Source organism: Capra hircus, chromosome 15, assembly GCF_001704415.2.
Source record: "Capra hircus breed San Clemente chromosome 15, ASM170441v1, whole genome shotgun sequence".
Classification (NCBI taxonomy): domain Eukaryota; kingdom Metazoa; phylum Chordata; class Mammalia; order Artiodactyla; family Bovidae; genus Capra; species Capra hircus.
Genome location: NC_030822.1, coordinates 58,372,477 through 58,394,188, shown reverse-complemented (window position 1 = coordinate 58,394,188; position 21,712 = coordinate 58,372,477). Strand labels below are relative to the sequence as shown.

At 54.8% G+C, this 21,712-nt stretch overlaps 1 protein-coding gene across 1 annotated transcript; it reads right to left on the bottom strand.

The window, feature by feature from the left end:
• Nucleotides 1,655–14,936, bottom strand: DRD2 (dopamine receptor D2). The gene is made up of 7 exons (XM_018059765.1): nucleotides 14,323–14,936; nucleotides 9,175–9,284; nucleotides 8,026–8,162; nucleotides 6,654–6,844; nucleotides 5,657–5,743; nucleotides 3,761–4,088; nucleotides 1,655–2,916 (listed from the first exon to the last, which is right to left on the bottom strand). The coding sequence occupies exons 1-7, from the start codon at nucleotides 14,605–14,607 to the stop codon at nucleotides 2,723–2,725; spliced, it is 1,332 nt and encodes a 443-aa protein (XP_017915254.1). The 5' UTR covers nucleotides 14,608–14,936; the 3' UTR covers nucleotides 1,655–2,722.

Sequence of the window (21,712 nt, the reverse complement as noted above, 5' to 3'; positions counted from 1 at the left end):
CTGGGGCTCCCTTCTGCCCTCGCTGATCGGGGCAAACGTGGGCTGTCGGGCCCTCTGGGGAGACAGCCAGAGCCTGGGCCACCCCCTTCCACCTTGGTGTTCCCTGGTCCCCCGCCACCCCTTTGCCCCCGAAGCACTGAGGGGGGAGGAGGTGGAGCCCAGCCCGCCCCCTGCCCACTCCAGCTGTCAATCTGCTGTCTGGCACAAAGACGTGAAGCTTCGTGACAGCTGTGGGCAGCTTTCCCTGCCCCGCCTCCCACCCCTGCCTGCCCTCTTCCCCTCGCCTGTCAGTGCTCTTCCCCACCTGCTCTCAGGCTACCTTCCCTGCCTCCCCTCCTCTTTCCTCCCTCCCTCCCGCCTCTCTTTCTTCCTCCTGTTCTCTCTCCATCCTTTTGTCATCTCTTCCACCCTGTGTGACCCCCTAAGATTTCTAACGCTAACAGGAGTTCTTAAGCTTCCGTTCCAGGTCAATATCATTTATAGACTCTGTGTGTGCGCACGTGTGTGTGCATGTGTGTACACAGGTGTGTGCGTGCACGTGCCCTCATGCATGTGCCTTGACTCCCGGCTGCATAACAGAGCTGAGAGGTCCCTGGGGGTGCTAGCCTCCTTGGGGACCTAATGCCTTTCCCAGGATGGGGTGGCTGGGTTATCGACCCCCTCCCCTGAGCTAGACTCGGAGCCTGCTCTGCCCATCTTCTGGAATCGGGTGTTCTGGGGACAGGAGCCTCTCCCTGGGCTTAGCACTATGTTCAGGTTCAGGGAGAAGATCAAAGTCCATAATTAAGTGTTCAGGGCAAGTCAAGTGCTCCAAACTTTTGGTGCTAAAAATATTGTATTTAGCATGCAAATTACGCCCTGACAGCTCCCAGGAGCCTGAGCCCGTGGGTGCCAGCACCCTGTTTGTTACCACCGCTGTTATTCTCAAGCTAGTAAGAATATTCCTCCTTCACCGGCTTGATTTTATATTTCATTTTTTAAAAGCCAAACTTCTGTTGTTGGGTCAGTACCGAGTCGTGGCCCCAGAAGGCTTGGAGCTGTGACCAGTCTGGAGGCCAGGAGGCAGGAGGATACCAGCCACGTCGCACAGTAAGTGGGTCCTGATACCAGACAGGGCAAGGGGCAGACACAGACCCGGGCAGGGCCGCACCTCGAAGGCCACTGTTTCAGAAGCCTCGTCTGCCCCGGTGGGTGAGCAGGGCTGAAGCTTGGGCCTGCAGAGGTGCTCGGACCTGGAGACAGGAGGCAAAGGGCAGGGGGCAGTCTGGCTTGCCTTGCAGCTCTGGTGATTAGGGAGCCCTGGGGACTCCACACGACTCCCGCTGGAAATGTTCTGCCCGCCATCCTGGCCGACAGCTGAAGCGCAGGGCCACCCCACAGCAGCACTGAGCACTCAGGTCCACTGGGGAGGAGGGGCCGGGATGAGCGGGACACACACAGGCACGTGCCTCTTCTCCTGGTCCTCCTGGCACAGCCCCTGTGCTCCTCCCCACCCCCCAGCAGCACCCAGTCCTGTCCCTCTGACAGTGTCAAGGGCCCCCCCCCGGGGTCTCTCCAGCTCTCAGCCCCCCACACACAGGGCCCTGGCCCCACCCGATGTGGAGGACGGAGGGGACACTGCACCCCCTGCCCGAGGGAGCCTGGAGGGGACTCCTGTCAAAGTTTTATTGGTGTGGAGCATGTGTGGTGTTACAGAGTGTGGGGCCTGAGGGGAGGCTTCTCCTCTCCCCTCAGCAGCTGCTCAGCCGTGGGCTCCTCTAAGGCAGAGGCAACAGGGAAAGGGGACGGGACTGCGAAGAGGCGGGAGGAAGAGAAAAGGACAGTGGTTTGCGGCAGAGGGTGGCAGGCCCCCCGCCAAGGACCCCAGACACCTCCAACCCCGACCCCAGATACCGCCAACCCCGGCCCCAGACATGTGACGAGCCCGCCTTCTCTGCCCGAGCCCCCGCTGGCCCAGCATTTGCTAAGAGAAGGGCTGCACCCGTGTCTGTCAGCAAAGTGGGCTTGGGCTGGGGGCGTTCTGTCCACACAGGACCCCCCGCCCAGGCCCTTGGAGACCGGGGCTCCTCCATCTCAGGGGCGTGGAAACCTCGCGGTGAGCGGGTGGATCAGGACCACGGCTGTGCATAACTGAGCAGCTCTTGCCAGGCCAGGTGGGAGAAGGGGTGAGGAGTCTGGGCTTCTGCTTCTCTGGGGTCCGTCCAGACCTGGGGTGTACGCGGGTCTCCCAGGCCTGACACTGCCTGCGGCCGTGGCCAGAGCTCTGGCTTCTCAGGTGTGGGCCCTGGGGAGCTGTGACTGTCCACCCCTCCCCACTGCCGGCTCCGGAGCGGCCTGTGAAAACCAGGCCTCCGAGCCTCAATACTGGCCCCGCAGCCCCAGAGCCCCAGCGCCCCAGAGCCCCAGAGCCCCAGAGAAAGGTCGGAGAAGGCAGCTGCGTCTTTGGTGCCAAGGCGCGAGGGTCTGGGAGTGGGCGGGGGGGCCCCGTGAGCTGCCCCTGAGCCCGGTCGCCCGTGGCGCCTCGCCCTCTAGCGCTGCCCCCCGCCGCTCCAAGATGCGCGGACGGTGCGGGGCGGGAGCCAAGCTAACACTGCAGGGCCCGCGGGCAAGGACATGGCCGAGGCTGCCCTGCGCCCCCCTTGCGCGCGGCTCCCGGGGCCCCAGGCGGGGCCGCGGGGCAGAGAAGGGGAGAGGCGGGCTGCTGTGCAGGTAGGCAGCAGGGTCAGCAGTGTAGGATCTTGAGGAAGGCCTTGCGGAACTCGATGTTGAAGGTGGTGTAGATGATGGGGTTCACGGCGCTGTTGACGTAGCCCAGCCACGTGAAGGCGCTGTACAGCACGGGCGGGATGTTGCAGTCACAGTGTATGTTCAGGATGTGGGTGATGAAGAAGGGCAGCCAGCAGATGATGAACACACCTGCCGGAGAGGACGGCGGTCAGGGGGCCCAGCGCGGGCGGGCGGGCGGGAAGAGCGGGGCCGAGGGCGCACGGGGTGGGGGAGGGGCAGGGGACCTGACCGGCTCGCTTGCTGCAGCCCCGCCCAGGCACCAAGGCGCAGCCCAAAAGCCTTGTCTCACCCTCATTTAGCTCGGGGGAGGAGGGGTTGGGGGCGGTTGCGGGGGTTCCTCACTGCCCCTTTAATTGTTCACAGCGTTGGTTCCGCTGGGTCTTGGTTGAGGCAGGAAAACTTCCTGATTCCTCAACAATAGCAGCACTCACAACACCGCAGGGTACTGACTTGCAGTGGTAAAATGCTTTCACCACCCTACATCACTTCATGACCACAACAACCCTGAGAGGTAGTCTACTCTGCTGACAAGGAGATCGGGAGAAGTGGCTTGCTCAGGGTCACTAGGTTCTCAGAGCCACGATGGAACAGTGGTCAGGTTCAGATTCTAGAATCCGCACGTGCTTGCCTGCGGGCTAAGTTGCTTCACTGCTGTCCTGACTCTGCAGCCCTATGGACTGCAGCCCGCCAGGCTCTTCTGTCCATGGGATTCTCCAGGCAAGAATGCTGCCTGAGTTTAAGTCACACATTCTCTCTAATCAAGTGACACAAGCCCTCTGAACCTCAGTTTCCCCATCTTTAAAATGAGATAATTATAGCATCTACCTAGTCAGGTATGTCATTGGGTTTGGCCTGTGATCTACCAGCCCTGGTTAGGGAGCGATGACAGGTAAGGGGGCCTGTATTGCTGGGTCTGTCACCCAGCCAGGGTTGGGCAGGGCAGGGCTGTGGCCAGCAGCCAGGGCTGACTCACCAAGAACAATGGCGAGCATCTGGGTGGCCTTCTTCTCCTTCTGCTGGGAGAGCTTCCTGCGGCTCATGGTCTTGAGAGAGGTCCGGGTTTTGCCATTGGGCATGGACTGGATCTCAAAGATCTTGGCAATCTTGGGGTGGTCTTTGGCATGCCCGTTCTTCTCTGGCTTGGCGGGGCTGTCGGGTGTGCTGTGGAGGCCATGGTGGGATGGGTCGGGGAGGGTCAGCTGGTGGTGGCTGGGGGCGATGGGGCTGTATCGGGTCCTCTCGGGCGGGCTGGTGCTGGAGAGCATCTCCATCTCTAGCTCCTGGGCTCGGCGGGCGGCCTCCTGCACAGAGGCAGAGAGCACTGGGTGGAGCCAGGCAAGCTCTCAGCCCTCGGCCACCCAGCCTCACCTAGCCTCCTTGGCCTCACCTGGCCTCACCTGTCCTCACTCAGGCTCCCTTATCTCCTCTGGAGACCCCTGCAAGCATCCCAGGGTCCCTCTGCCCCAGAGAGGCAAGGGGGATGGTCACTGGGAGGCAAGGGCTGTGTGGGTACAGGACCCAGGGCCCACAGCAGCCTCCACCAGCCAGGTTACCCCCAGCCCCTTCCTGGAGCAATCCTCAAGCAGCCTCAGGGATCCCACCACCACTCTGTGGGGGCTTCATGCCCAGGCACTTCTCTTCCAGGAGCTGAACAACCCTTGCTGAGTGCCAGGCTGAATGCCAGGAGCCCAGCTGGATGCTGAGAGTGAGTTAGTGATTGACATTTAGTGCCTGCCTCTCCAGGAGCTCATGTTCTAACCACAGAGAGGGCACCCTGTTCTTCCTGCCCCGGCTCACCCGAGGCATTTGCGCCAGCTCTCACAGGTGAGCACCACTTCTCCTGCTAGACTGCTGGAGGTGCCGAAGGGCGAACCCCTCTATCCCCACATCTTCCCTGCTGGGCTGATCTGGAGGGCCTTGACCTCAGGTCTTCACGGCTCCCCAGGTCCTTCCCCATGTCCCCTTATTCCAGGCTTTGGGGTCTCAGCCTGAGCTTCTGGAATGCAGCCTCACTGTGCCCTGATCCTTGCCCTGAAATGGTTCCGTGGAGTCCTGCCTTTGCAGGTGAACATCAACTGCTCAGATGACAAGCGGGGGCCCTGCTTGTTGAAGACACCTGACCTGGACTTGGTGTACAGTTCTCTGTGTGTTCCCTGGTCCCCATCTTCTGCTCGTGCTGGTGGAAGGGACATCTGCTGCCTGGACCCCAGTGCTACTATCCCTGGGCAAAGCCTGGGATCTGCTGGGATTGTGGGTTTCTGGGCTCTAATTACAGGCTGCACTGCACTGTGAGCCCCGAGTGCTCTGCTCTCTCCCTCCTGCCACGAGCTCCCAGCTTCCAGCCCCCAAACCTGCCTGTCTGTCAGGCAGTATGTGCAAGTAAAAAGAACATGGGCATGGGTTTCAGAGAGTCACTTAGGTCTGGGTTCAGCTATTCATTCTCTTGCTAACTATTCAGCCTCGGGTGAGTTACCTAACCTCTCTGAGCCTCTGTTTCCTCTTCTGTAAAATGAAGATCCATAAAATCAATAAGACTTACCTCTCAGGGTCACTGTGAGGATTTGATGAGAAAATAGAAAGATGGTAGGTATTCAATTAATGGTTATTATTGTTCTATGGCCAAGCGCTTTCTCCCATCCACCTCCTTGCACTAAGGGTAATTCTTTGTGCCCTGTAGAATTAATTGAACTGTCCTGCTCCACGCCTACTTATGAGTGTATGTGGTGAGCTTGGCCTCAGCTGAGGCAAAGTGGGGGTCTTGGGAGGGGCTTATCCCTCAGACCAGCTGGTGAGGTCTCTGAGGATCATGGTAGGTCGTTTCCCTGGAGGCAGACAGACCGGGCTCTGGGTCCCTGACCTGAACACTTACCACTCTCCGCCTGTTCACTGGGAAACTCCCATTAGACTTCATGATAACCGTGCAGAGTTTCATGTCCTCGGGGTGAGTACAGTTGCCCTGTGGAGTGAGCCAGCACATGGGTCATGATGGGGAGGCGGGTGGGAACAGAAACCCAATGCAGGGTAGTCAGACTGGGCACAGGAGCTCAGAGAAAGGCAGAGATTAGGAGGGTGGGGCCTGAGCAGGCAACTGAGGCAAGGTTGAAGGTCGGTACTGTGAAGTGATGAAGTGGGCCGGAGAAGGGTCAACAGGACTCTGACTTTTAAGTGGCAGCTGCTAAGGATCTGGCACCCTACCGGGCATGCCCAGTCCCTCTCACGCTGAATCCTCAAGACCACCCTTTGAGATCGGTATTCTTATTCACACTTAACAGATGAGAAGACGGAGGCTCAGAGAGGTTAAGCAACTTGCCCAAGGTCACTCAGCAAAAAAGCAGCAGTGCCAGGATTTGAACATGATGTATCTAAGCCCCGAGCTCTTATTCCTTCTGTGCCCACATACCATCTTCCTCTGGGAGGGCTGAGTGGGGAGGGAGGGGAGGAAGAAGTCACAAGACACAAGGGTGGAAATGCAAAGGGGGCAGAGGAGGGAAGCAGGTGAGAGCAGGTGAGCAGAAGGAGGTTTGCGCAGAAGAGGATGGCGGAAAAGAAAGAAGATGGGATGAAGGCGTCAGAGGGACGGAAATGGAGATGGAAGGCTAGAGTGAGCGAAGGAAGAGGAAGGAAAGCAAAGGAGAGGAGCAAGCCGGTGCCAGGAGCTGCTGCGCTCAAAGGTTTCCTCCCAGGTGGTCTCCACCCCCTCCCCACCTCCCCGTCCTGGAGACTCAAGTTGCTCACTGAGGTCCCAGCTCTGATATCTGCCTTCCTTGTGGCTCCTTCAGCTTGGACCCCAGCCCACCCCGCCCCCGCCCCGCCCCGCCCCCGCGTCACGGTCAGGCAGAGACATTGGGGGAGGGTGGTCTGGGGACCTTGAGCGGGGCCTTCAGGTTGGCCCGGAAAGCCCGGCTGCTGCGCTTGGTGTTGACGCGCTTGCGCCGCCTTCGGAGGACGATGTAGATCTTGATGTAGACCAGCAGGGTGACGATGAAGGGCACGTAGAAGGAGACGATGGAGGAGTAGACCACGAAGGCGGGGTTGGCGATGATGCACTCATTCTGGTCTGGGGAGGAGGAAGAAAGCCCCGGGGGTGGGTGCGTCAGCGAGGCGCCCCCCCAGCCTGGGGCCACAGTGCCTCCCTGCCGCCAAGGATCAATGTTACAGAGAGTAGGCTAGATGCCTAAGGTGGCCTGGAAGCGTTAGATGTAAACAAATGCGCCAATCAGAGTATTAAAAACAACCATGAACAAAAAGCTGCTTCCAAGTGTTTCCATTAATAACCCCTCGTTGCTTCCTCATTGATTTTGTCATCCATGAGCCCACAAGTGGAGCCACGGGGGTTTTTTTTTTTTGGAAAAAATAATGGGAGAAAACAATTTTTATAAAGTAGATTATTATTTTAGCTTTCCTGTGTATTGTCGGGGCGGGGGGGGGGGGATCTGACACCTTTTAATTTTAGGAACAAGACCACTTGGTCCTCTTTGCTGGACTCAACCTGTGTTCCACTGGCTTTCCAAGTTCCCTGCCAGATATAGGAGATGACTGTGCTGTCTCCCAGGGCCTTTCCAGATTAATTCAACCGTGTTTAGCCCCATTCCTGCTTCTTGACGTTCCCATGACACTTAGATTTTGAACCACATGCTTTTGAGTCTTCCTTGTGTCCTGTCCAGTAATGGTCTCCAGAGGCACGCTGGCGTTGTGTGCCAGGCATTATGTGAGGCATGACGAGCCCTCAGAGGCTCCCACGTGGCGGCTGTGCCCTCTCTGTCTGAGATGCTCCTGACTGCCTCACACAGGACCTGGTCACGATGGGCTAGCCTCTTCCTTTCTTCTACCTTTTCTGCTCCAGGTGAGTTTGGCCAGCCCTTGGGGCTGAAGCTTCACTATCAGGGGTGATGGAGGCCCAGCAGCCTCCCACCCTGGGTGCTCACACACATACAGACATGCAGTCTGCCAGGCTGTCTGGTCGGCTCCAATTTAATAAACAAAGTTGAAAATTGCCAGCCATCCTCCTGAAACATTATCCCCATTCCTCACCCAATACCATTGTGCTCCAAGCCATTTTTCCTCTCTGACCTCACCAGGAACAATCCAGGAGACCTGAGTCACCCTGACCCAGGAGACTCAGCCTGGCTTCAGTCTAAGGTGATGAACAGGCTCTTGGTGGGCCACCACCCATGTCCACGCCAGGGTTCAGCTCCCTCAGGGGCCACTGAGCCCCAGGAGGACAGAGGCAGGACTCACCTGTGTTGTTGAGTCCGAAGAGCATCGGGCAGGAGATGGTGAAGGACAGGACCCAGACGATGGCGATCATGACCGTGACTCGGCGCTTAGAGCTGTAACGTGTGTTGTAGAGCATGGGCATGGCCACGGCTGTGTACCTGCAAGGGCGCGGGGTGTGGCCCCTGAGTCTGGGGCACAGGCCCAGGGACTCCTCACTCCACAGAGACACCCCACTTTGGGAGGATGGAATATTGGTCCCCCTCCTGTTTACCCTAAATCAATCCTTTCCTGTCCCGGACTTAGCAAGGAAGTTGGTGACACTCATCAAGTGCTTAATGACTGACAGGCTGCCATTCAATCCTAGACTGTGTATACCACTCCAGTCTCCCTGCTTGGATTTTAGGTATCTTGAGCAGTCATGGCCTGGGTCTTTGCATCTTTGAAACTGCACCTGCTGCACCTGTGCTGGGCCCATGGAGGGTAGACGTGTTTATTGATGGATGGGTACCTGGGTCCCACAAAGCAAGGATTAGGTCTCATTCAGCAGAAAAGAATAACAACGGTAATCGTTTCTGATGCCACACATGGCTCTACTCAGCACTTCTCAGACATCAGCTCCACTCATCTTCCAAGAATTCTGTGAAGGGCAGAGAGCCAGGGCTTCTGGAAGCCCATATGACTGTGTGTGCAAATTAGTCAAAGGCTCCAAATGTAGAACTTAGCAAAGTGAGCTGAGCCTGAGTCCCCTTAGCCAGGTGCCCTATGCGGGACAGAAGTCGGCTCAACTGACGGTAGAGTCCCATGTGGGCAGGTGTCATCATCTTGGTTTCCAGACAATGAAACTCGGGTTCTAAGAACATCCACAATCTGCCCAAGGTCATGTAAGGAAGAAGTGATAGGGCCTCCTGCAGTCGCGTCGAGCACTTTCTCTTCTGTGCTAATCTCTGTCCAGGGATGCTTGGCCGCATCACTGTCCACAGACACCTCCCTTTATGGGGTCTGTCCTCTCCCAGCCAGACACACGTGCACACACACGTGCATACAGACACATGGCCTCAGGCACACAGCCAGCCGTACAGCATCATGGATAGAGCCTGACCCTGCAGGAGAGGCAGGGCAGCCCACAAGGCGGATGGTCTGGGTCGCCTCTCCCACCCTGGCTGGGCTCACCTGTCGATGCTAATGGCACACAGGTTCAGGATGCTGGCTGTGCACATCATGACATCCAGGGTGACAAAGATGTCACAGTGAATCCTGCTGAATTTCCACTCGCCCACCACCTGGAGACAAAGCAACATAATGGGTGGGCCGCAGAGGATACTGGCCCATGCACCAGAGCTTGGTCTCCTGGGGTGACGGGCTCAGCTGAGGCCTGATGGGTCTCAGTAACGGGTCTCCGGCCTGGGGAGAAAAGGGGCAGCCATGGGGAGTTGTGCTCGTGGGTGAATGAGGTCCTTGCCCGGGTCACCTCTCCTCCTAGACACATAAGGCCACTCACTCTGTGCCAAGAAGTTTGGGAGAAGGAAGATGATGAAATTATACAAGTGCTTCAGCTTTGAACCTTCACCTGCAAAACCTTTTATGACTCTCATGTTACCAATAGGGAAACTGCCCCAGAAAAGGGTGGGGACTCATCCAAGGCCTTCCAGCTCAGTTTCTGGACTCGCCCTGGCCCAGGTGTCTGGGGGTGGTGGGCTGGGCTGCTCCTTCAGTGCCCTGCATGGGGTATGACACAGACCTGGGACTCAGTAAGTGTCTCTGAAGAGCAATGGTGATTAGGAAACAGTGAAGACATTTCTACTCCTTGCTGCACTTGGAGAATGAAAGAGGGGGAAGCTTTAGGAAGAACAGAATGGGCTGGGGAAGATGGGTAATAAATCATCCCTTGTTCAGTGCAGAACCATGAGTCCAGCTTATGACACAAGCATTTTGCACCCTTCTTTCCCCTGATATACACACACATACCCCACATGCACACCCCCACCCCACAACTCCCCTTTACACATACAGACACACACACTCATTTAGCAGGCTACCCTGGCAGCTGTGGAAGCTTGGAGCAGCCCCATCCCTGGGGACAGAGTCAAGACAGGGAGATACAACTTGGGCCGCTACCTATTGGAGAAAGAGGGGCAGGAAAGCCCATCCTGGTGATGGGAGCAGAGCAGTAGCTGCTCTGTGGGGCACAGCAGGGCTAGTTACAAAGCTCATTCTCGGTGCTGCCCTCTTAGCTGCTCGCAGGCATAAGGACAGTGATGCGTAGTGCATGGAGGAAACTGTAGCTTTTTATGGAAGACAGGAAGCCTCTTGTGTGGCACTGCCCTCTCTGGGGCTCACGTGAGGCAAGGGTATCTAAGCGCTGGCCAGGCAGGCACACAGCCAGGGTAGGGGGCATGGGATAGGAGGGGCTTCCCTGGCATCAACAGAGTCTACATTTAAGGCACCCCTGGGAGAGTCCCAGGCACATCTGGCTCTGTGCCCCACCTTGACATCCTCCTAGGGCAGGACCAGTATTTCCAAGCTGCTCTCACTCACCTAACAACCTAGGTCTGAGACATCAGGGTCGTCTCCTCCATCCTCCTCACTTCCTTCCCTCTTCCCTGCCTTCCTTACTTCTAACAGACACTTACTGAGCATCTTACTATGTGTCCAGCTCTGTCCTAGACTCTGGGGCACAGCGGTGAACAATCCGGACCAAGTCTTTAGGGAGCTCTCAACCCCTGTCCCTAAAGGGTTTCCCGGAGCACAGAAGTGGGAGGGGGGCTTCCTGCAATGTCCCAGGAACAGCTGCTCTAGAACGCAGGTTGGGGCTCCTGAATCAAAGGCTCAAGAAAGTGTGTCAATAGCCACTGTTTATAGAACATCTCCCGCGAGCACTTTACCTCATTTATTGTAACTTAAGGCAGTGGCAGCCCACTCCAGTGCTCTTGCCTGGAAAATCCCATGGACAGAGGAGCCTGGTGGGCTGTAGTCCATAGGGTCGCTAAGAGTCGGACACGACTGAGCAACTTCACTTTCACCATTGGAGAAAGAAGTGGCAGCCCACTCCAGTGTTCTTGCCTGGAGAATCCCAGGGATGGTGGGAGCCTGGTGGGCTGCCGTCTATGGGGTCGCACAGAGTCGGACAGGACTGAAGCGACTTGGCAGCAGCAAAGCTCATGCAAGAGGGCGCTGCTTACGCCCACTCCTGGATGAGGGGTGAAGCTCTGGAGTACACCCAGATCATGTGTAGCAGAGCTGGGATTTGAAGCAAGCCTTTGGGGGCAGCACATCCTATGCTCTCTTCCGAGCTGCCTTGGAAGGGACCATCTAGTTTGTCAGAAGAGGAGACAATTACGTAAGAAGTCCTTAGATAAACAGGGCTTTCCAGGTGGCGTTAGTGGTAAAATATCTGCCTGCCAATGCAGGAGGGGCAAGAGACACGGGTTTGATTCCTGGAGCAGGAAGATCCCCTGGAGGAGGAAATAGCAACCCACTCCTATAGTATTCTTGCCTGGAACATTCCATGGATAGAGGCGCTTAGTGGGCTACTGTCCGTGTGGTCAGAGTTGGACACGGCTGACTGAGCACAAGCCCTAGATAAGCATAAAGTGGGGAAGGAGCGACTTTAACTGCACAGGTGGGCTAACTTGAGGTCAGGGAGGGAAAAGGTTTGTCCAGGCTCTCCTGGTGACTTAGTAGCAGGGGGAGGACTGGCCCTCAGGCTTGCTAGCCCCACTCCAGGGCTGTTTCCTCGGAACCTTTGACAATGTGCATTAACATCCTTGCTCACACGAGGCTGGGATCTGCAGAACTGGCTTTATCATCTCCATCAGACTCCACTGTAATGGTTCTGCCGGGGCCTCAGACCCCAGCCCCGCAGATGCTCGTGGCTGTTGACTAAGTCAGTAACTGTGATCTGTGTCTGTTACATCTGCTCTTCTGGAAAATGCACCCAGCAAACCCTCCCTTCAAAGGCCGGTGAGGCCAAAACAGCACAGGCTGGTGACTGGCTCTCTTCTCTCAGCTTCTCCAGATGTCAAGTGGAAGGGTAAAGACCGGAACTGGGTCCTCTCACGCCAAAACCAGCGTGCTTTCCTTATTCTGAGCAGAATAAAGGCTGCACATCCAGTCCCACCTAGCCGGGTGCTGATGTAATCAGAGGATTTAACATCGTGTGAAGGACTTAAAGATTCCTAGGGGCCCTAACACACACGTTGGGCCCTGCCTTAGAGGGTCTAGGTAGGGGTGGTAGGTCTGAATGCCCCAGAACCCACGCCCAGAGCCCTGGGTAGAGCATGCCTTCCTCTAGAAGAGGGCATCTCTTTGCCTGGACACGGGGAGGGTCCTTCAGTGTGTGTGTGTTTGGGGGGGGCGGGTGGTGATGATCTGTCTTCACTTTCATCTTCATCACCGTTGTATGGCTACTTTCACACGCTCTTACTATGTGCCTGCTGCCATTCTAAGTACTCTGTATATTAACCCACGTGATTCTCAAACAGTGCTTATGACGTAAGTACTGTGATGATCTCCATTATGAAGATGAGAAGACCAATCACGGAGAAGTCGCTTGCTTGGCCAGACACCCATCATTTTTTTTCTACTTGTCTGTGGCCTGGGAACCCACTTAACAAGGGAGCAGGAGGGGAATAGCCCCCAAGAAACAGAAAGGCGTTCCAGAGGGAGAGGCCCTCAGACGGGACATGGGACCGACCGAGGCTCGGGGTCCCCGTGAACATGCCCTCATGGAGGAACCGGATGCCTGGCCCCTGGTGCCTGTGTGTTTTTAGCTTGTGTTGTTTCTATTGTTTGTTTCTTGCTGGTTCTCTCAACATTCTGGTCACTTTGAAAGCTACAACCTGTCTGGGTCATGCCAGAGGAAACCAGGGGAGTGATGGCCCAGAGCTCCCTGTGGTCGTGACAACAGGAGGCCCTGGGGACATGGAGACAGAGGGACCAAGCTCCCCTCCCCACCTCTGCTTCTTCTCCTGGATGTCTCCTCTGCTCAACCTCAACCAACAACAGTTTCTTGTTTTCTTTGAAAGGTGGAAGCCTTTCCCTCCCAGGCAGGGGCTTGCCTCTACAGCACAGGTAATTTCCCCTCGCATCCAGGGCAGGAAGTTCACGACACAGAGATCTTAGTGACCTGGGCATCTGAATACCTGCCCAGTTTCCCATGTAGCCAGTCAGCACCACAGAACGCTGGGAAGAGAAAAGAGCACCCAGCCCGTGCCCACCCCAGTTTCCCCCTCATCTGCCTGTCACCTCTAGAGTGTGTCCTCCTGGAGGCAGGGCCCCACTTTGGCAATCCCAGAGGTTTCTCCCTTTGCGGCGTGATCTGGATACAGACAGGCAACTCCTCACAGCTTCTGTTTCCCCTTCCTTAAAGCGTGAAGAATGGCATCAATGCAGGAGCAGCGGGAATATTTGCTGAGAGTGGGTCTGTAAAGAGCCTGGTAGCTCCTGGCCCACAGCAGGGGCTTCGGGCTGGGTGGGCTCCGTCCCCAGCCAAGCAGTGGATCACTGCGTGGTCCCTCCTGAAGAAAGGAGCTGGAGTGCAGTTGACAGCCACCTCAACCTCAAGGTCCCAGACACACGGTGGGGTGGGGAGGCAGAGAGGAGAGTGTGGAGCCGCAGCCCCCATTCTGAAGTCAGGCGGAGAGGGTTGAAGACGTCAGGCCTGGGAGCACAAGCCTCTGCCGTCCTCGGGCTTCCTCGTCAATGACTCCCATTCTCCATGTGACCTAATGAACCGACTCTGGGGCCCTGGCTCCAGTCACCACGTGAGGCTGGAGAAGTCACCTAACTTCTCTGACCATCCAGCTCACCGTCTAGAAGATGCCGTGAGGATTCGGTGGGGAGATGCTGTCTTTGAAGGACTAACACAAGGCCTGACACTTAGTGCGCACACGCTTCAGTTATGCCCAACTCTGTGCAACCCCATGGACTGCAGCCCTCCAGGCTCCTCTGTGCATGGGATTCTCCAGGCAAGAATACAGGAGTGGGGTGCCATTTCCTTCTCCAGGGGATCTTCCCGACCCAGGGATTGAACCCACATCGCTTACATCTTCTGCACTGGCAGGCAGGTTGTTTTCCCCTAGCTCCACCTGGGAAGCCCCTGGCATTTACTTAGTAGGCACCGTATAACCCGTAGTCAGGACTGTTAAGGAGACGATCCACCCATTTTTGTGAGACTGAGCCCAGAGTGGAGAGAGGGCCTTCCTGAGACGGCACACTCTTGAGGGGTACCAGTGAGGAGCCTGGACTCCTCACTGGATGGGAACCAGTGAGGAGCATCTCCAGGGGAGGTGCCAGAGCACTGCGGGGGCCCAGACCTACCTCCAGGTAGACCACCCAGGGCATGACCAGTGTGGCCACCAGGAGGTCAGCCACAGCGAGGCTGACGATCAGGTAGTTGGTGGTGGTCTGCAGCGCCTTCTCGCGGGACACAGCCATACACACCAGCACGTTGCCAAAGACGATGACGAAGATGAGCAGGGTGAGCAGCATGGCATAGTAGTTGTAGTGGGGCCTGTCAGCCTTCCCTTCAGACCCATTGAAGGGCCGGCTCCAGTTCCGGCTCTCTGGATCATCATCATACCAGGACAGGTTCAGCGGATCCATGGGGGCAGCGGGGCCACTGGGTGGCCAGGCTCTGGCCAGGAGAAACAGACGCAGGGAGTGAGCAGGAGGACCTCCCAAAGCATGCTGCTATCCGTGGGAGGCTCGGGGCTAACACCCACCACTGGAGGTTACAAGAGAATTCTCCAGCCTCAGGATTTTAAGTTTGCATCCCCAAATTTTCTTGAAATATTGCAGCCTGCTGCCATTCTTCTGATAGCAGATTCTTGCTGATGGTAAAACAAATGAGAAAGTACCATTTTTTAAAGTATAATAAAATCAATGAGCTTGAAAACAGCTAATCATTTATTCACCCACTTATTCAACAAACAATTAAGCACATCCCATGCCCCACACAAATCTGCGAGGAGATCTAGCTTCTAGTGGTAAGAACAGAAATATGCATTCATTCCCTCTTGATTCTATAATTGCTTATTGAACATTGTTCTATATAATGCCAGAAACAGGCAGGAAAAAAATATACAAGGAACAATAGCCAATTAACCAAGCAATTAAATGTCTGAGTGGTAGGCGTTAGAAAATGGAATGAGGAGAGAGACACAACCTAGTTTAGGGATTAAAAGAAGGCTTTCCTGACGAAGCGACGTTCAACAGACACCTGCAGGGTGTAGTCAGGTAAACAGTTGGGAGCCAGGGGAAGGGTCCAGACATAGGAAGCAGGTAAGCAAATGATGGAGCTGGAGAGTGGGTGCCATGTGAGAGGGATAGCAGGGGATCCGGGGCAGCTGGAGTGCAGAGAGTTTGGAGTGAGTTGAACTGGAGGCTGCAATGGGCTTGAGCCTAGAAGGCTTTATAAATCACTCCAGGAGTTTAGACTTGACCCCACGGGCAGCAGGAGCCACATAATGAAATTTGTCTTTCAGAGAGAAGAGGCTGACTGCCTTGCAGAGAACAGAAGGGTGCTGCTAAGCGGAGAGGTAGGTCACCAGCTGGGAGGCTGCAGGGACCCCAGGAAGAGCTGGTGAGTGCCTTTGTGCACTGAGACCCCTGAGAAATGGGCATTCCATCTCAGAGGGAAAAGACTTCCTGAGGGAGGCGTCATCGGAGGTGAAGCAGACAGAAGAATGAGCCAGGCGACTGAGTCCAGGGGCTACGTCCCAGCCAGAGGGAACACAACGTGATCCCAAATAGCAATCAATTCTGTTTGGCTAAAACTGTAAAGCACGATGGAGAAGCTGGGGAAAATTAAACCAGAGGGCTCTTCGTGGGACAGAATGGGTCTTATAAGCTTGGAGTCCCTGAAAGTCCAGGTACAGAGGAATGACTCCATTGGATTAGCTTTTAGGAAAAGTTGCTAACTGTGCAGTCAGTGGGGATGTGAGCAGGAAATGAGGTTGTGACTTTATTCAGATAAGAAATGCTGGTCCTCTGAATGATGGTGCGGGGATGAAAATGGAGAGACATGTTCAGAGTCAGTAGCTAACCTGTCAATTTCATGGAATTTGATCACTGGATAGATGTGGGATGGGAGTGGGGGTAGGCAAACCGGGAAAGAAGGAGACGAGGATAACTCCAGATTTCTGTACTGGGCTCTGAGAGGCTTGGAGATGCTTCTTCCTGAAAAAAGAAAGTGGAGGGGCTCAGAGGCAGCAGGCATGCATGAGCTTGACAGCCTGTGTTTTGGTTGTGATTGAAACATAATGCACGCATAATACAGTTGGCTCTCCTGCTAACAAAAGTGTTCCTATTTCACACAATGGAACTAAATGAACAGCACTTCAAGGCATTCGGTACAGAGCTCCACAACTTCCAGGTGTTTTGCTACCCGAACAGGTTTGAAATCCAGCACTTTATTCCAATTGATCTGAACATGGTACTATACCCAAATCAGGGAGGAGGACACACCAGCCTCGATGGGTCAGAGGGGAGCCCTGGAGAAGGGTCTGCCCCGCTTCATGTCACTAACACATCTGCTCTGCCAGCTCTCAGCAGAGGAGTCTAGATGACGTCCAAGCCAGCACCACCACTCTGGAGCCTAATTCCACGAGGAGGACATGGAATGCCACCCTTGCAACAAGTCTTCCAGTTCCAAGGGAGCGAAGCACTGTGCCACGTGGAGGCTGCCCTCTGCAGAGCCCACTGGCTCCTCTTCCCATTTGGAGCCCCCAGCAGGAGACCTGCATGTCTGTATTGATCAGGCAGCAGGGGCTGCTTCGGCCGTTCATTTACTCCATCAGCATCTATCGAGCTTGCCGGGCAGAGAGCACTGTGCCGAGCACTGTCAGGGGCCTGAGAAGTCAGAGACACACTCCCTTCCCCCACGATCCTGACTGCACCTCTGCCCTGCTCCCACCTCTTTGGTTCTTCTCTCGGTAGAGCCGGCAGCATTTGCTGGGGACTCTCAGTCCCCTTTCCCTCCCACCCCACCCATTATCCATGTCCAACCAGACTTTCATTTCTGCAGCATGATTCTGACCCTACATATGATAACAGCTTCATCTGCCTGCAGAGGATGTGATCGTTTGCCAAGTTTTTTTCTTTTTTAGATATACTATCTCATTTACCCTCAAAATAACCTCTAAGGCTTATAGTTCTCATCCTCACTCTACGAATCAGAAAAGTACCTGGAAAACTTCTTTTCCTTGCACCTACTGGCCAGTCCTACACATCTTTCAAAGCAAGCCCCTCCCAGAATCCTCCTGTCCTAGAACTGTCCCAAGTTCTCCTGGCTGGACCATCTCCCTCCTTCCTGGGGGTTCCCGAGGCATTACTTCATGGTTCTGTTCTGGAACATTATCCATTCATGTGTCTGTTTGGTTCATTTGTGTGTGTGTGTGTGTGTGTGTGTGTGTGTGTGTGCGCGCGCACGCGCGCATGTGTGTCTGTGTAAGCTTCTCCAGGGTTACACCATATCTTGCTCATGCCTCATCTTATTTGTGGGATAAACAAAAAGCATACTATCTTGTTTTTCCCTGCTGACTTTTAATGATATGATTGGCAGGCAGTAAGTGTTTAACAGATGTTTGCAGAACTGAATCAAAGGGTGAGTCCAACTGGGAAGAAAACCCCTCCACACTTGAAATGTAACTGCTAGTGTAACCCATCAGATAAACAAGTGACAAAGGAGAGATGCAACCCAAGAATATCATGGGTGTACATGCTGGTCTCCAGAAGGCAGACAGAGGAGGAGGGCAACATGCAGATCTACCGGGGATACAGTGATGCTCAGGTCCCAGGGAGCATGTGTGTGTGGGCACAGCTGGGGTGTTCATGGAAAGCTTCCTGGAGAGGGGAGAACTTCAGCTGAGACGTACATTATGGGTGCAATTTTGATGGCAAATGTGAGTACTGATGGGTGAGATGGGAGGCAGGAGTGGTGGCTGGGGGTAACACTTACTCCCTTTGATGCTGGTTACTCCACAGAGCAAGTCTTGCCAAAGGCTGGAAAGGCCTCATGCATTTAATTTTCAAATTGAACATTTATTCTTAATTGTTCTTGTAGCTTTTTGCTGATACAAATGTAACATAATTACATTGTAGAAAAAAATGGGAAAGTATGGAACATGCCTAATTACCTGTAGACCCTATCAACCAGTGCTCAGAGTGAGCTCCAACTTCCCCTGTGTCCTCAGCAACCTTCCTAATCAGGGCTGACATCTCTTAACCACAGGGGCTGCCTGGCTGGCTCTCAGACTGATCTGGGATCTGGACATCAGGAAATCCATCCCCACAGATGGGGTTTATTGGCGTGAGACACACTACTATAACATAGGGGCTAGAGATCAGAACACCTGGTTTGAATAACAACTGTAGCTCTCCTAACTCAGGGGTTTTGGCCAGATTTTTTGGCTTTCCTAAGCTTCAGTTTTCCCATCTGCAAAATAGGGACAGCAGTTTTTGTTGTGAGGATTGAGTAAGGTGATGCATTGTGGCCGGCACAGGTAAACCCTTATGGAAAAATCAAACCTTTGAGAAAACAAACCAAGCGAAATAATCCAAAGAAAGAAGCAATCAGACAACAAGCTTAAGACCCCCAAGAGATGAAGTGACAGGCGCTGTCCAAATGCAGCCCATCAAGGTCAGAGGACCTGCTGGGCTCCTGCTGTGACACCTGGCCACTCATCCTTGGAAAGTGCGCACTAGACGAGGAGAAAATTCTGAGACACAGCAGTCGAGCCCTTGGGAAGGAGTGAAGGAAAGAACAGGTAAAGTGCTTTCCTGGACTGTGGTTGCTGGATAAATCTGAAAGACCCATGGGATGGGGTAGCAGCTGGCCTGGAAGGACCGGCTCTCCCAGCCCACTTGCTCCTCACTGGAGACTGCCATATTTCCTAGGTTTTAAGACAGAATTAAAAGTAAAGTGCACCGTTGTCTTATGTTCCACTCGGAAAGAAGAAATGCCATCAAACTCCAATACAGCTCTTAGATGGCATTGATCGTAAGAGCATTATGACTTCAGAGACTTTAAAATGTCGGAGAGGATCGGCATCTTAGAATGCATAAAATAGTGACCTGCAGGCATTTCTCTGCTGGATTTTCTCTGGAGGAATTTTCTAAGAAAACCTGCTGGTCCCCAGGCTCCCCCTGCTCCGGCCCCAGCCCCAGCCCTTCCTCTTTTCCTCTGCCCAGGGCTCCCAGGGGCATCCGTCAGAAGATAGAACAAAGGAGAAGCCAGGCTGTGGTCTTTCTCACTCCAGAGGCACCCCTCCAACTCCTGCCCCTGCCCTGCCCCTCAGACTTCATTTGTGTAGAGCCTGTGCCTGCTGGGGGAGACGAGAGCCCTAGGTAAGTCTGGTCTGGCCCTGGGTCTGGAGAAGCCAGGTGAGGCCAGCCAGGTGAGATCATGGGCTCCCATAGGTGGGAAATACCACACAAAGCTGGCTCCCTGGATATGCCAGGATGGCCCACATTTCTTGCTCTTTTTAAAAAAGGAGTTAGGGCTTATGCAGAACCCAAGGAGAATTATTCTTACAGTTAAAAGACCTCAGATAAATAAGATCGCATATTATTGAAAAAAAATTTTTTTATCAGAACAAGCATTTTGATTTGGGATTATGAGAATATGATCGACTTGCTCACCAGCCTCCACATGCCACCTCCGTCTTCCTCCCAGGTGGCTCCTGCCACATGCATAAAAGCTCCAAGTCGCAGTCCCCAATCAATGTCACTCAGTGAACTCCAAACACATGCATGGTCGTGGCTAATTCTAAACTCTCGGGGCGGGGGTGGGGGGTTGGGGGGGGTGGTTAACTATCTGGTTCTGTCTCCTGGGAGAGGGATGGATGATCTGAGTCTACTGCGATGGACTGAACTGTGTTCATACAAAACTCCTATGAAGTCCTAACCCTCAGCATGATCCTATTTGGAGATGGGGCCTTTGGTCATGAGAAGGTCACGGGGTAAGGGTCCTCATAAGCGTAGGGATGTGTGTGTTAGTCGCTCAGTCATGTCTGACTCTTTGCAATTCCATGGACTGTAGCCTGCCAGGTTCCACTGTCCATGGGATTTCCCAGCAAAAATATTGGAGTGGATTGCTAAGCCCTCCTCCAGGGATCTTCCCGACCCAGGGATTGAACCCAGGTCTCCTGCATTGCAGGCAGAGTATTTGCCAAGATTCTTTCTCAGGCTCTGAGCCAACAAGGAGGCTTGAGGGTAGGAGTGGCTGCCCTTATAAGGAAAAGCACCAGAGAGCTTGACCTCTCTTTCTCCTTGCCACGTGAGCACACAGTGAGGAGCAGCCAGCTACCAGCCAGGAAAGGAGCTCTCAGCACAGCCTGACCACCCTAGCCCCCTGGTCTCAGGCTCCCAGCCTCCAGAACCACGGCGAAAGTAATTTCTCTTGTTGAAGCCCCCCAGTCTAGGTGTTTCATGAAGGCAGCCCAAATGGGCTGACAAAGACACATGCAGATACCAGGCCTTGCTCATGGCCTCTTCCCCTAAATACCATCCTCACCTGGGCAGCAAAGTGGGGCAACAACTGCTCCCGACCCCCAGCCTCATCAGCAGAGGGGCAACTGCGGGGTGGGGCAACCATGCCCTGACCCCCAGCCTCATCAGCAGAGGGGAACTGCGGGGTGGGGCAGCCATGCCCTGACTCCCAGCCTCATCAGCAGAGGCTTCCAGGTGTGCTCTGGCATAACCTGGGCTCTTCTTCCTTAACTGCCTTAGTGTGGGGGAAAGTGGAGGGAGCCAGGAGCGAGGGGAGACCCCTTCTGTGTGGGTGCCTGCAAGCCTTTGGCTGTCAGAGTGCCGGAGCTCACTCGTGTGTCTTCAGGACTCACTGCCCCACCCCTCGTAGAAGGCCAAAGACCTACTGAAAGATCTTCCAGAATAATCCACCCTGGTGGTCAGCACCCCACCGTCGTGCACGCATGCTACATCGCTTCAGTCGTGTCTGACTCTTTGTGACCCCATGGACTGTAGCCCACCAGCCTCCTCTGTCCATGGGATTCTCTGGGCAAGAATACTGGAGTGGGTTGCCGTTTCCTACTTCAGAGGATCTTCCCAACCCAGGGATCAAACCCGCGTCTCTTATGTCTCCTGCGTTGGCAGGCAGGACCCCTCCGTCAAGTTCTCCCTAATGGCCAGTCTGACTCCAGCCTGGTGTGATACCTGCTGTCTTCAGAGTCTCCGAAGCAGAGCTTCCTCAGGAGATGTTTAGGAGGATGGAGCTGCGTGGGGCGATCAGAGCAAGTGGACTGTGTACCTGGGCTTGTCCAGCCCCCAGGGCCTCTGCTGTTACACTACCTGCTTTCTGACTGTTAGCATTTTGTGTGTGTGCTCTAATTTGAAAATATGCTAACTCCCAAGCTGAGAAGTGCTCTGTGAGCCCAGACAGCCACCTGGGGCTGAAGTGGCCCACTGAGAGAGCCCAGGCCTGCAGCCCACCGGGCTCAGACCCGCCCTGTCCAGGGAGTGGGGATTGGGCAGACAGGGCAGCTGGGAAGAGGGCTGAGCTACAGGTCACTTTCCAGCCTGTAAACAGAAACAGCTTCTAACAGGTCTATCGGAAGAGGGCAAACTTCTCTGAAGCTCCACAGTCCTAGGCTGACACCTCAGCCTGATATTTTCCTCTCAGAAAGGACAGAGAGGCGGTGGTCGCCCTGGTCCCTAGCCCGGCAGGGTGAGGGCAAAAGGGTCAGTCTGC